At 35.7% G+C, this 14,865-nt stretch overlaps 1 protein-coding gene across 2 annotated transcripts in view; it reads left to right on the forward strand.

Annotated features, from left to right (window-relative positions):
* Positions 1-14,865, forward strand: part of LOC148939301 (uncharacterized) — a 96,408-nt gene that overhangs the window by 18,883 nt on the left and 62,660 nt on the right. Inside the window, exon 2 of one of the 2 annotated variants that reach the window (XM_089107186.1) lies at positions 8,151-8,410. In XM_089107186.1, the coding sequence (XP_088963312.1) occupies positions 8,180-8,410 (231 nt within the window). In that variant the 5' untranslated portion in view covers positions 8,151-8,179. Of the gene's footprint in view, positions 1-8,150; positions 8,411-14,865 lie in introns of those variants that run through there. The other variant, XM_089107187.1, reaches the window with a different exon arrangement.

Here is a 14,865-nt window from a genome sequence, read left to right on the forward strand (position 1 = left end):
TAGATTCTGGCAGGAGGGTATTTAATGCTGGGTGCATAAGGATTTTGCGTTTCAAATACAGGATAAAATTACTTAAATAAATATTTCAAATCCTCTATCAAAACGGTATTTAAGTATATATTTGAAACATGTGGAGCATCTAAATACTGCCCCACCACTGGATACATTTATAAGGGTATTGAATAGCCTAACATCTTAGGAAAGATCATTAAAAGACACATCAAGTGACTTTTTTACCTAGAAAATAAATCAAGAAAGCCAAAAATGCACCTATATTTCCTCTCTTCAAAGGTTTCTCATGAACTTAGACAGGCTTGTAATAACAGAAAACGTCCAGAAATAGGTCCGCGGCCAATATTGGGGGGGGGGGTGTATGTTCTCCTCCTCCACCTAGACTTTGAAATATACATGCTATTGGGGTATTTTGTTGAAAAATGCCCTTTCCTATATTTTTATTCAATAATGTGCACAAAGTAGGCACATGGAAAACAGTAGTCCTTATATGTTTGCTAGATCACCTTGCCCATATGATAGAAACTCCCAGGTTTCTGGAAACTAAAAATGCAAATAAAAAATCCTTTTGGATGTGTTAATTATTTGTAGCAGCAGTAAACTATGGTTTTCTGTTTATAGAAAGTCCAGAAAAAATAACAGACACCTTCATTTTAATCCAATTCCCCCTCCCCCACATACACTAGCTAAACCAGGGACGGATCTAGAGCATATTCTTGGGGAAGCCCAATGTCACAAGGGCGCCAATGAGCAAAATTTTGGGGAGGGGGGCAATGTGACAAAGATGTCAATAATTACCAAATTGACAAGTTTGTTCTAAACAAAGAGTGAAAAAAAACGAAAAAAAAGAAAATCGCTGCCAGAAAAATCTTGGGGGGAAGGGTGGAATCCCCCTGGCCCCCTCTGGATTTGTCAATGAGTTAAAAGAGGCATTGCGACTTATATTTTGGATTGTGTCCTAATTGTTTGCTTTGAGCTTTATACCCAAGAATAATTAAACTTTATTAGAGATATAAAGGCTTACTTTTTGTAAATGGTTTTGCTGGATTGTTTGTTAGTAATACAATTAGTCATTGGCCAAACAGAAATTCTATTAAAATCAAAGATATTTTATCCTGTGATGTTTCTAATATACCATCAAATGTAGTTTACCTTCCCTCCATACCAGAAATTACAGCACAATTAAAAGAAAGTGTGCACACAGAACAATATGGTTTTTGTTTTTAAATATAATTCAAAAATTAGGAATTTCCTCAACTCTGGCAAAGATAAGACCCCATTTACTTGTCAAAGAGGGCATATCAAATACCATGTGACTGTGACAATTACTATATTGGTAGAACCCATCAAAATTTGGAAAAACCTCTATAGCAAAACAAAAGCTCCGAATTCTTCTAGTATTTCTACTGATTCAGCTCTAAGCACCCACATTTTCCAAAACACTAGTTATTCAGTACTTTGTGTAAGACACATCTTGCATTGCGTAAGGCACAGCCTAGGTATTAAACATATATATACAGCAAACCAATAACTAGTTATAATGAAACTGTTTTCAAACAGTTCGTGGTAACGAACTGTAAGTAAGGAGCGACCCGGCTCAATGGTAACCGAAACTCTAAAAAACGGGATTTTGATACCAATAGATACATCAAAAGAATCAGATTTTAATTCTGATTTCAAATATATAAGTTTCATTAAGTTTAATCTTACCCATCAAAAGTTACGTGCCTGAGAAAATTTGGCTGATTTTCGAAAAAAGGGGGAAAGACCCCCTAACAGTTATAGAACCTTAATGAAAATCACACCATCATATTCAGCGTATCAGAGAACCCTACTGTAGAGGTTTCAAGCTCCTATCTACAAAAATGTGGAATTTTTCATTTTTTGCCAGAAGAAAGATCACGGATGCGTGTTTATTTGTTTGTTTGTTTGTTTTTTTTTTTTTTTTTTTTCCCCAGGGGTGTTGGTATAGACCCAGTGGTGCTATAATATCGTGGGAGGGCTCATTGGAACGGAAATTAAAATTTATAGTGCCCTTTTTAATTGACCAAAAAAAATGGAGGGCAACTAGGCCCCCTCCCACGCTCATTTTTTTCCCAAAGTCACCCGATCAAAATTTTAAGATAGCCATTTTGTTCAGCATGGTCGAAAATATGATAAAAATGTCTTTTAGGATGACTTGATTACCCAAAGTCCCCAGGGGGAGGGCTGAAAGTTATGAACTTTACTCAATGTTAACATATAGTATTTGTTAGTGGGAAGTATACCTACTTTTTCCGAGGAGATTTTTTCGGGTCGGGGGGGGTTGGAGAGGGTCGCGGGAGATGGGGACGGACCTTTCCATGAAGGAAGTTTTCATGGGGGCAGGGACATTGCTATGAAGGGGGCGCCGGGTTTCCCAGCATTATTAAAGAGAAAGATCAGGAATTAAATAAAAAAAAAAAATTTTTTCAACTGATCAACTGAGTGTGATTAAGAGGTCATTTTTAAAGAACTGGAAAAAAAAATTCGAACTATAGTTTAAAGAGCAGGGTATTGACTAGGGGGCGAACCCCCTAATATACGTGTTAAAAATTTATGAATATAGAAGTTCGTTACGTAAGTTAATTCCAAGTTACTTATATTTATTACTAATAAAAACGTTCGTAAATAAAATTAAACAATGTTATAGAAAGACATTTAACCAAATATAATATTAAAATTTTTTTTTAATTATTCATGTACTGTGAGCCAAAATCAAAACCTGAATTAATTCAAAAACGTTCAAAAATTAAATAAAAAAAACAAGTTTTTTTAACTGAAAGTAAGGAACGACGTTAAAACTTAAAACGAACAGAAATTATTCCGTATATGAAGGGGCTGTCCCTCCTCAACGCCTCGCTCTTTACGCTAAAGTTTGACTTTCTCACAACTCTATTTTTTTAAACAATAAAAAACTTTAGCGCAAAGAGCGAGGCGTTGAGGAGGGCACAGCCCCTTTCATATACGGAATAATTTCTGTTCGTTTTAAGTTTTAACGTCGTTCCTTACTTTCAGTTAAAAAAACTTGTTTTTTTTATTTAATTTATATAAGAAAGCCAATAACTAGTTATAATGAAACTGTTTCAAAAAGACCTACAAGGCTAGCTGTCAAAAACCAAAACAAGTTTTAAAAAACTTGTTTCTGAAATGAATGATACTAGCCTAATTTAGGGAGTTAGAGGCATGTCACAAAGTGCAAAAATTTGCTCAATTTTCGAAAAAGGGAGGAAACACCCCTAAAACATCAATTGATCTTAATGAAAATCACACCATCAGATTCAGCATATCAGAGAATCCTACAGTAGATATTTCAAGCTCCCATAAGCCTATACAAAAATGTAGAATTTTGCATTTTTGTCAGAAGAAAGATCATGGAGGCATGTTTATTTAGTTGTTTTTTTTGTTTTTTTTTTTTTTACAGGGGAGATCGTATCGAACCAGTTATCCCAGAAGCCCGGGAGGGGGCTCATTTGATTGGAAATCAAAAGTTCTAGTTCATTTGTAAGTGACCAAAAATATTGGAGGGCAGCTAGCTTTCCCACACCCTCTTTTTCCGCAAAGTCGCCTGATCAAAATTTTGAGATAGCCATTTTGTTCAGCATAGTCAAATGATCTAATAACTATGTCTTTGAGGTTGACTTGCCCCCCCCCCACAGTCCCCAGGGAAAGGGCTACATGCTATGAACTTTGCCAATTGGTTACATATAGTATTGGTTATTGGGAAGTATACAGGCATTTTTTAGGGGGGAGGAATTTTTATGGAGGTGGGCTATGTTGAATTATCTTTACATGCAGGAATTTTTCATGGGTTAAGGGAATTTTCTATGGAGGGAAAGCCAGATTTCCCGGTATTATTTAAAAAACGATCAGGAATTAAATAAAAAAAAAATCAGTTTTTTCAACTGAAACTTAGGAGCAACATTAAAAGTTAAAACAAACAGAAATTAGGCTCATTCTTTCGCACTAAGATCTTACATATAAGATCTCACTTCTTTCTGCAAAGATTTCTGTTCTTTTAACTCATCTTTGTTCTTAGATCTTACAGCTCACTGATGTTAGCAAAAAGTGGGAAGGACTCCATTTTTCTGCCACATAGAACAATAATGAGATAGCTTTGACGATATACTCATCATTGTTCTTAGACCGCTGATCAGGGCATAATTATGAAAGACGTTTGCAAAAGAACGCTATAAGATGTAAGATCTTAGTGCTAAGATTTCACTTTTAAGCGTTCTTTGTCAAAAGATGTTAGATCTTAGCACAAAGATGAGTAAAAGAACAGCCCTATTATTATGTATATGAGAGGGGTTGCTCCCTCTTCAGTACCTCGCTCTTTACGCTTAGCTTTTTTAGAGCTTAAAAAAAAGCTTATTATTCTGATTAAACAGCCCTCGTGTTTCAGGAGTCATTCTTAAATAATTGGAGCAAAAAGTCAAACTTTAGCGTAAAGAGCAAGGTATTGAGGAGGGGGCAACCCGCCTCATATACATAATAATTTCAGTTCGTTTTAAGTTATAATGTTGCTCCTTACTTTCAGTTGAAAAAACTTGTTTTTTTTAATTTAATTAAGTAAAAGAAACTTTTAACAAAATAGGTTTTTCAAAGAAAAGTAAGGAACTCCATTAAACCAAAAATGAGCAAAAATAAAATCAAATTATCTATCAAGCGTGAAACTACCACAAATCAGCATGAATAATAAATGAAACCCTAAACGAATATAAATTATAATAATTAACCGAGTCAAACTCAAAACGAGCAGAAATTAACATGAGTAGGGCTCAAAACCCCTATACCTTCCCAAGGCCAGAACATAATTAGCACTTTACTGAAAAAATGTAAATGTTTTTGCTTTTATAACTTTAATAAGTAAATAATATTAACATTTTGATTACTAAATATCAGTATATGTATATTTAACTGACAATTCACATTCATTTGTATTTTTTTCAGTAAAGTGCAAATTATGATTGTCTCAAAATTTTGATTGGATGTGTTTGGGGAAAAGGTGGGCGTGAGAGGGGGGCTAGTTAACCTCCAATCACTTTCGACTATTAAAAAGGGCACTAGCCATTTAAATTTCCAATTGAATGAGCCTTTTTAAATTTCTACGACAACACTTTCTATGAAGACCTTATATGCCCCCAGGGCATAACTTACAACCCTTGCTCTGAGGGCTATGGGGGGGTGTCATCCTCAAAAGCGTAATTTCTATTATAATATCTATAATTTCGTCATATTGATTGGATGTGTTTGGGGAAATGGTGAGCGTGGAAAAGGTGTTAATTGCCTTCCAATCACTTTCGACTATTAAAACCGCTACAAGCCACTCCAATTTCCAATCGAATGAGCCCTTTTCGAAGTTTCTACGACAACTCCTTCGATACGAAGTACCCTGGTCTAAAGGGAAAAACATTAATAATAATGAATAATCCATTGTGCCAACATCGTTCTTTACTTAGTGCTGCCTATTATTTTACAAGAAGAGACTGGAGCACCTGCAGCTGCCAACCCTCGTTTTCATATTTCGCCGTGGTGACATGATGTTGGATTGCAAGTATGATGCTCCTCAACCAAATAAGCTCCTCAACTCCTCAAGTATGATGCTCCTCAACCAAATAAGCTCCTCAACTCCTCAGCTCCTCAACTCCTCAAGTATGATGCTCCTCAACCAAATAAGCTCCTCAACTCCTCAGCTCCTCAACTCCTCAAGTATGATGCTCCTCAACCAAATAAGCTCCTCTTTACCGAAAATTCAAGCCAGCAACATACAAGAGGCCAATGACATCAGCTGTCAAAACATTCGATTAATGCACAACTGTGGCAACATTTTTTTTTCTCCAAGCTGAAACGGAGATCGCGCCCACAGCTTCGTCCCCTAAGTCCAGAATTGACAAAGAATGGAATCACAAGTCATGGAAATATGGGTCAGACTGCCCAGTGCCCATCCCATTCACTTACCCACTGATGCCAACCTCATCATAAGAGTGTCTTGCTGGGGGGCTGATGCTGCTTGTCATACCCATCCATCTTGCTTACTCTTTTTGAAGTTTTGACACGCCATTCCTACCTTGTGGTCACTGTTACCAAGCGAGCTTAAATTGCATTTCTCCAATAGACTGTTCGTAAAGTGTGTCACTGGGCCCTAACACAGAGTTTAACAACCCAAAATATTCAATTAATTTTTTCTACATTTCACTGTCTTTAAAATTTTTCATTGAATTATACTCTATTGCTTGCCCTATTTAGAAGATTCCTAATGTGGCTTAAAATTCTGCTCTAACCAAAACTAGTGGTATTTCCCCCCCTGCTCTGAAATAATTTAGATGTTCTGGTCGAAGTTTCCTATAGAGCAACAATCAGATTGGAATAAGCAAAATACGATTGTAATTGTCTATTCAATGCTCTTTCAAATTACATAATAGCAGCTACCATATTGCATTTGTATTCCAGCCTTTCCTTCTCCCCTAAGAGGGTCCAATATAGCCTTAAGCTATATTCAGAAGTTTTGCGGTTGCCTATTCCTTGTGAAAAGTTGGTTCACAATGTCAAATTAGCCAATTAGAAAAAATACAGTACACTTTTGTGTGTATTCGAGACCTAAATCTAGCCCATTGGGGGTGGGGAGCCGCTGCACAATTCTGACAGCAGCAATGCTATGCATCTTCAGCTCTTTGCACAAAACTAATGGAATTCAGATAGCCAAATTAGCTGACACTCAGTTTAATCTTAGAAATACAACTAGAAGACGACTACTAGAAGCTAAATTGGTTTAGGCCTATGATGACACACGAGATTTTAGCCAGAAGGTCAGGGATGAAATGGGGACTGCCTGAATGGTCTGATTTGAGCAAGAGATTTAAAGACTGTAGGTCTTGCTTTATAAAGTTGTGGAGAAGCTTTTCTGTGGAGTTGTGGAAAAGGGAATGGTAGCTAAAGAAGTAAGAAATATTTTAATATAGCCAGGAAATTCAGAAAAAGCAATCTGATATATTGTCATCCCTCTTTTCTCCATCTGTTTGCTAAGATTGAGGAAGTTTCAGGGTAAAGACTTAGTGGGGTGAAGTTAGAGTGGGTAATATTGGCACAAAGAAATTTTTATCACTTTGAAATAAGGCTGTTATCCAAGGGGGGGGGTGTAGGAGGTTTGAAGCCCCCTCCCCCGAAATGTTTGTTCGACTCGTAAAAAAACGTAACAAAAATGAATGTAAACAAATTTTGATGCGTTTTTTAAAGCTTTGTTTATAACCCCCCCTCCCCCCTCCCCCCCCCAAAGAAAATCCTGGATACGGCCCTACTTCAAGATTAAGATTTGGGAATGGTAAGTTAAAAGGTGGATCCTTACTTTTTCCAATCTGAGAATTTAATTCATTTTTATCTGTAAGAAGTTAAAAGGTCAAGACAGGAGATATTTTCTTGGTGATTTCAAAGGGAGGAAAGGATGGATAAATGTGTAAAGTGAGAGAAATTTTCAGGATAAGGTAGTTAGAAAAGTTGGTTGGTTTGATAATGGCATCAAAATAACCTTTCTTTAATTTAATTATTTAGTTTGGAATTGAGGGTATGCCTTTGTTTTTAAGTTCATCTGAAGTCACTTATAACCACAGTTTATATAATTAGCAGTATGATCATTCTCTATCTCACCCATTATTAAAACCCGGACCGGGGTGCGAGTGCTCCGGAGAACGTTTTTGCAGATATAAACATAGGCGAAGTCAGATTAGCGGTAATTCAGGTTAGTCTGTTTCCGTCTGTTTCCATCAAAGTGCATTGAAACAAACGGAAACAGACTAACCCGCATTCCCGCTAATTCAGAAATAAGTGGGAGGAGCTTTTTGTTCACAAAGACCAGAAATGATCTGCGATAAGCTTACTGGGTATATTCTGTCTACTGTGCTTATAACGCTGGTCCATAAAGGCTTTTAGTGTTAATACATATAAATAAATATAATATTACACATGTACCATGCTTTTGAAATTGTTGTAAAACATACGATAATGAAGAAAGAATTCTGTTAAACTTAGGTTCAAGTATTTCTGAAGTCACTCTGTAGCAGCACACTGTAGTCTCTTAGGAGGCATATAACTGATTAAAATAATGATGTATTATTAATTTTCAGGTGATACTAAGAGGAATGTAAACTTATGAATGTCTGAAAAAGCTTCAACAATGCCAGGAAGTCGATTCATATTAGGTCCCAATAAAGACCTAAATGACCCAGAGAAACTGCCAGATGTGATGAGTTCCTGTCAGGACCTCAATGGTAGAACTTTTCCAAGTGGGAGTCACTTTGTTCCAGGGCCAGATACCTGCACCGTTTGTGTTTGTGATGATGGAGGTCCAAAATGGTGTCAAGCTGTTTTGTGTGCTCCTCCACAGGTGAGCTAGGTCATGTTATTAACTTGTTTCTTTAGTCGAGTTTTTATGTGTAAGATATACGGTAGCTTATATTGAGCTTTAAAATGGTGCTAGAATTTAAATAGAATAGGCCTACTAAATTAATCACTGAATTTTATGCAAAACTGAAAATTTGAATTGTAAATGTAGTAGAGGAAAAATTAAATTTTCGGGTAACTAGTCATAAAACCAATAAACCAGGCAGGTACATGGGACATGTGTGACTGTGTGAGGGGACAATGGGGCCTTGTCTGGATCAAAATATATATGCTTGAGCTGAAAATGAGCGAAATTGATTGCAAAAATTCAATTGATTAGATTTTTTAAGGTTAAAAGTAAAAGGACGTCAGAATAATACATATTTGTCCTTGTGGACCCATCTTAGGTCTAGTCATACCTCAAAACGAGGTTTCCTTTTTTTTTTTTTTTTTTTTTTTTTTTTTTTTTTAATATGAAGCCTTCAGGGTAATATCACATCCTTGTCAGTGTTGCCACATGTAACTAAAAAATTAATAAAGAAAACTAATTAGGCTTCATAACCGTTTTGTCCGTAAAAATTTGAGCATTTTCCTTTTTTTATGAAGCTTTCAAGGCAATAGCACATTCTTGTCAGTTTTGCCACTTGTAACTGTGAAAGTGAGTAGAAAATCTAATTAGATAAGTTACATAACAGTTTTGTCTGTTAAGTATGAGAACTATGATAACCCAACTATGTCAACTGTGATAACCCAAAGATAACTATGCTAGAAAAGCTGCACTTTTTTAAGCTGTTTTGTGCAATGTGTTTTTGTCATATTTTTTTGCTGATTGATTTTCAATGTTTGTGTTTTTAATTTTGCACCCAGTACTACAAAAAAAGGTTTATTGCTTATGGAGGTCTTTTTCATTGAGAGTTGAATTCCTCATTTTTGTATTTTTGTTTTAGATACATATGGTTCGTAAGTTTTCACTTAACCAGTTGAAACAGTTGAATCGATTTTCGCTGTCTTTGATAGTTCGATGTTAAATCCCTTGATCTAATGTAAATTGTACATTGATCGACTGTAAATCCCTTGATCGACTGTAAATAGTACCTTGATCGACTGTAAATCTCTTGATCGACTGTAAATAGTACCTTGATCGACTGTAAATCTCTTGATCGACTGTAAATCCCTTGATCGACTGTAAATCCCTTGATCGACCTACAAATTTCCCTAATAATACGGTAGTTACTAAAAATCAAAGAAATTTTGGCTATTAATTTTATTTTCTTTGGAACCTGCTTGACCATATCTATCCTGTATTATTAACTGTTGAAATAGTTTAAAAATTGAGAAGGGTACAGAAACATTATTGTAATTTTCTTTGCAAGTTGTGCATTATATTATTTAATTGAAAAAGCAAAGAATATATAGTTTAAAATTATTATTTGGACGTGTCAAAAATTAATAGAATTTTAGAATTGAATAGAATTTATTTGCGCTAAAAGCCCATAGGCCATGGCAAAAAATATAAATAAAGAACCATTACAAAGAGATTGCACATAACCTAACATAATCCTACAGAAATCTACTTCTATGATCGCGAGACGAAGGAATCTTGCCAAGCTTCTGATACCCATAAAACACTCATCCGCACACACATTCACCAACCACTCAAAATCATAATCCCCCCTACCAGACACTTCCAGTCTCCAATCACTCAGCTCCTCACATTCACGCATCAAGTGATAGACGCTCTCATCTAAACGCCCACACATAGGACAAAAATAAGGACCAGCCTTTGACTTTTCCCTCCCGATAAACTTTCTTCTTTGGCCCAGTGGCAAGCTATCAGCCCTCATTTTAATTAATAACTTTATTTCATTTTTATTCAAACCCACTTTAAAAAATAAAAGTTCACCCCAAATCTCCTTTGACCGACAATAAAGTGAATTCGAAATTGAACGTTGGGCCTGCCATGCCTGTATTTCTTGGTTCTGTAAAATCCTTTCCACTACTCTACTTACTTGATCCCCCATATTCTCGAGCCCTAAACCATCCCCCCACATATGGCTTAGTCCACACTGATCTAATACACTCTTAATTTGGCACGGCCACCCCCTACCTGAGCGGCCCTTCAACATTTCTAAGTAAGGCGCCTTCATCACCCGCGCCCTAGGCACCACTAAAATTTTTCCCAAAGCCTATTACTTGTTTAACCCTTTGTAACCCCTTTTCCGTATTTTCACCCATGAATAATTATGAGACTGCGCAGGCTTTGATAGTCAATGGAATAGAATTGACTTAGTAAAGAGTGGTCTCTCACATTTTTTTTCTTTTTATAGCCTTGTGATATGTATTAGATGGTAAAAAAAGAGGATTAAAAAGGCTTATTTGATCAACAGTTATAAAGTTTTAGTGTAATTTTTAAGTGTCAAAGCCCTGCAGCCTCCAAGGTATAAAATCAAGCATTTCAAAGTAGCCATTTTAGTCAGAACAATTAGAAGGCCAAAAAATATGACATGAGGGCAAACCTTTCATGCTGCCCCAGGATCAAATGCCCAATGTTATGCAAGTAGTAGATTTAAAGCACAAGGTATGTCTCAGTGGGAGGATTTATGTGGTATACCTTGTTAAAGTTAGAATTTTGCAAATGTTTTGGTTTAAATAATTGCAGAGTTCTTGGGCCTTAGCCAATGATGCTAGCCTTTAAGGGGTGGGGGAGGTAGTAAACCATATTTATTTGTGCTAATTTCTGTTCGTCTTGAGTAGTTTTGGGATAGTCAGTTGGAATCTAGAAAATTAAGGCTTTTTATAGCATTGGTATTGAACTTGACAATATCCTTCTCTTAATTCTAAAACGATCCCCCCCCCCCGAAATTTTATTGATAATAAAAAACTCATATTAGGTTTGGACTTGTTATGCAGTATTAAACTTTCAGAAAAGTCACAAGTTCAAAATACGAACGTTTTCTTGCAGTAATAATAGTTAATTGTTTCTTCTTAATAAATCAGGTCAAGCCAGTCTAAGAATGTTATGTATGTGTAAACTTAAAAAAAGGCGTGTTTTTTTTATTTTTTAAAGCACAATGGCAAATCAATTAGTTTTGTGAAGATTTAAAGCTGGTTTATCACTTGAACCACGAATTTTTGAACTAGTAAGTTAAGTGGACTAGTGCTTGACTTTTCCTTTTTCATTAATTTTACTTAATTTTTGTTTTTAAAGAGACGTTAAAGTTCATTTTGACGAGAATATGTATGTACCACAAGACAGTATATTTTGTCAGGAGGAAGATCACGGATGCGTTTTTTTTTTTTTTTTTTTTTTTTTTTTTTTTTTTTTTTTTTTTTCAGGGGTGATCACTATCGACCCACTGGTCCCAGAATATCGGCTACGGAAATTAAAACGGAAATTAAGAGTTCTAGTGCCCTTTTTAAGTTACTAAAAAATTAGAGGGCAACTAGGCCCCCTCCCCCGTCCCTTTTTTACCAAAAAATTACGATTAAAATTTTGAGATAGTCATTTTGTTCATCATAGTTAAAAGGTCCAATAACTATACCTTTGGGTATAACATGACCCCCCCTCCCACTGCCCCAGGGGAAAGGTCTTTAAGTTATAAAATTTGCCCATTGCTTGCGCATAGTATTTGTTATTCGGATCTATGCATACATTTTGGGGGGGATTTTCTGCTGGGGTTTTTCCATGGGGAGGGAAGTTTCCAGGGAGTTAGATTGCCAGGAAAAATTACGGAATGGGGGAATTTGCCAGAGTCCTTTTACCAACCCTTTTTTAAATACCTTGCTTTCTCTTACTCTTCTCAATTTTACATGTAAATTTGTTAAGAGTAAATGTCCAGAATAAATTTTCACCTGGACTGAATTGTCTAGAGGATATTTCCGTGGGGAGGGGGTTCCTCCGTGGAGGTGGGGCCAGATTTTCTGGCATTATTTAAAAAACGATCAGAAATTAAATTTAAAAAAAAAACAAGTTTTTTCAACTGAAAGTAAGGAGCTACATTAAAACTTAAAACGAACAGAAATTATTACGTATATAAAGGGGTTGCCCCCTCCTCAACACCTCGCTTTTTACCCTAAAATTTGATTTTTTTTTCCCAATTCTTTAATGATGACTCCTGAAACACAAGGGCCGTTTAATTAGAACAATAAGACGCTTTTTTAAAAGTACTAAAAAACGTTAGCGTAAAGAGCGAGGTGTTGTGGATGGGGGAACCCCCTTTATATACGTAATAATTTCTGTTTGTTTTAAGTTTTAATGTTGCTCCTTGCATTCAGTTGAAAAAACTTTTTTATTTATTTAATCACTTGTAGAAGTCATGTTATCATCTTGCTAATCGATATTATTGCGAAGAGAATCGCAAAGGTTTTCTTAAGAAAAGTTTAAACTCCTAAGATGGATAGTCTTCTGTCATCAAGGAAAAAGAACAACATATTTCCTTTATTCTGTAATTGTTTTTTCAGGATATTGTAAAGAATCATAATTAACATGATATCATAAAGACAATATAACACACTTATCCTTTGAGAAGTTGCTTCTCTGCGGTATGATGTCTTATTTATGTGACTCTGCTGCTTGATTTCCTGGGGAGCTTTCTTTACTAGATCCAACTGTGCTTGATATATATATTACTTACAAAAGGCACTGGATGTAGCAATTTCTTTTCGAATGAGCCCTTAAACATCTCTCTATGATGTTTCAGTGCCCCACTAGTGGCGACAGAAAAAAAGAGAAAAGAGAAGAGACGGGCGAAGAATTAAAAATAAGACATCATTTATTCCCAAGCGATAAAGTTAATTTCCTTTTTCATTAAGACCACTCAGATTTTTGGGGTGTTTCCTCAAAAATCAGAAAAAATTTTCTCAGGCTCTTACCTTTTGATGGGTAACATTGAACTTAATAAATAATTTTAAATATTTTGAATCGTCGTAAAAAGCCATTTTTTTAATGTATATTATTTGTTATCAAAATTCCTTTGTTTAGAGTTTGGGTACTACTGGTCCGAGTTGCTCCTTACTTGCGAACTGTTGGATACCACGTCCTAGATACCATCATTTGAATGGTGTATTTATCTTATCAGTTATTATAGTACAGCAGGGTTGCCACCACGGGCAGTTCTTGAAGTGCTACAATTGCCCAAATTTAAGTACTACAAATCGATTTTCGGTGCTACAGTAAAAAAAATTGACTATAATAGTGCTAAAAGAACAATTTCGTTCAATAGATGGTAAACCTGAACACGTGCTACAGTGCTACACATAACAAAATAGTGCTAAAATAGCACTTTCGTGCTACAGGTGGCAACCGTGCATTACAGTGGTGAAAGGGTTCTTCTTCAGATCTAGAGGATTCGTCATTGCGTAATGTAGGCAAGCGCAACTTTTCTACATCATAGCACTAAAGTTAACATAATTTCTTAATAAAACATAGAAGATGAGAAATGAACTGGGATGCCGATTTTTCATTAAAACAGGGTTTTAGATGAATATTTCCCAATAGCTTCTAGTATAAGAGGGTTTTATTAAGGAATTATGTCAACTTTAGTTAACTAATAAAAATGAATAGACCTTAAGTATACAAAGAAAATATTGGTCATTAAAAGAAAATCTTAAGCTATCACTGTTGAACTAATTTTATTTCAGAGATTCTGCTGCCATCTCGCTTTACCATAAATAACAGAAAGGTCAGGTGACCTTTATACGCGAGACTCCCCTTGAATGTTTTGCCTCTAATTAGGTTTGTCGCCCTGATATTTACCTAATTAATGGCGTCGATTTGGCGGTGAATAAGAAGAGCTTTACCACCTCTCAAGGTTTTTCCCCCCTCCTCCATAGATTTTGAATTTTTTTTTCGGGTATTTTCATCGGAAAATCTTTTGTCTGGTATTTACAACGAAAAAAAAATGATTGAACACAACAATAACCCCTTGATTTTGAACATTTGTGTGCCCTTCCCTAAATATCCATGAATTGAGGCCATAGCTAAGGGGCCCAACCTAGGCACCGAAGAATTGACTTGTTTTACCAAAAAACTTGCTTCTTTGAAGTATCTGACATCTGACCTTCTAGCTCTTATGAGTCTCGCTCTTGCTATTCCTCATTGTTTGTATAATTTACAACATTTGTGTTCTTTTTACATTTATTTAACACATTTTAACATAAATAAAAGAACAGAACATTTAACTGGAACTAATTCCTTCGACAGAATTTCGATCTGGAAATAGACTCCCACCATCAACATCACCAGGTGTTTGGTAATAGTTTTGAAAATACTCTTTTTTAAAACCTTTAGTACCATCTGGCCCTCTTGGCTGCCTAATTACAATGACTCTGGGACCAGTACACGGCTCTTCTTTTTTGTAGTTCGCACCTCTTCTACACGGTGGCACATAATCATTTGAATTTGCGATTTCGTCTAGGTTATCATTATTGACGATTGATTTTTCCATTAAACTGTTTTTT

The sequence above is a fragment of the Artemia sp. Qi Xiang Cuo genome, chromosome 21, assembly GCF_049724085.1.
Source record: "Artemia sp. Qi Xiang Cuo chromosome 21, ASM4972408v1, whole genome shotgun sequence".
NCBI lineage: Eukaryota > Metazoa > Arthropoda > Branchiopoda > Anostraca > Artemiidae > Artemia > Artemia sp. Qi Xiang Cuo.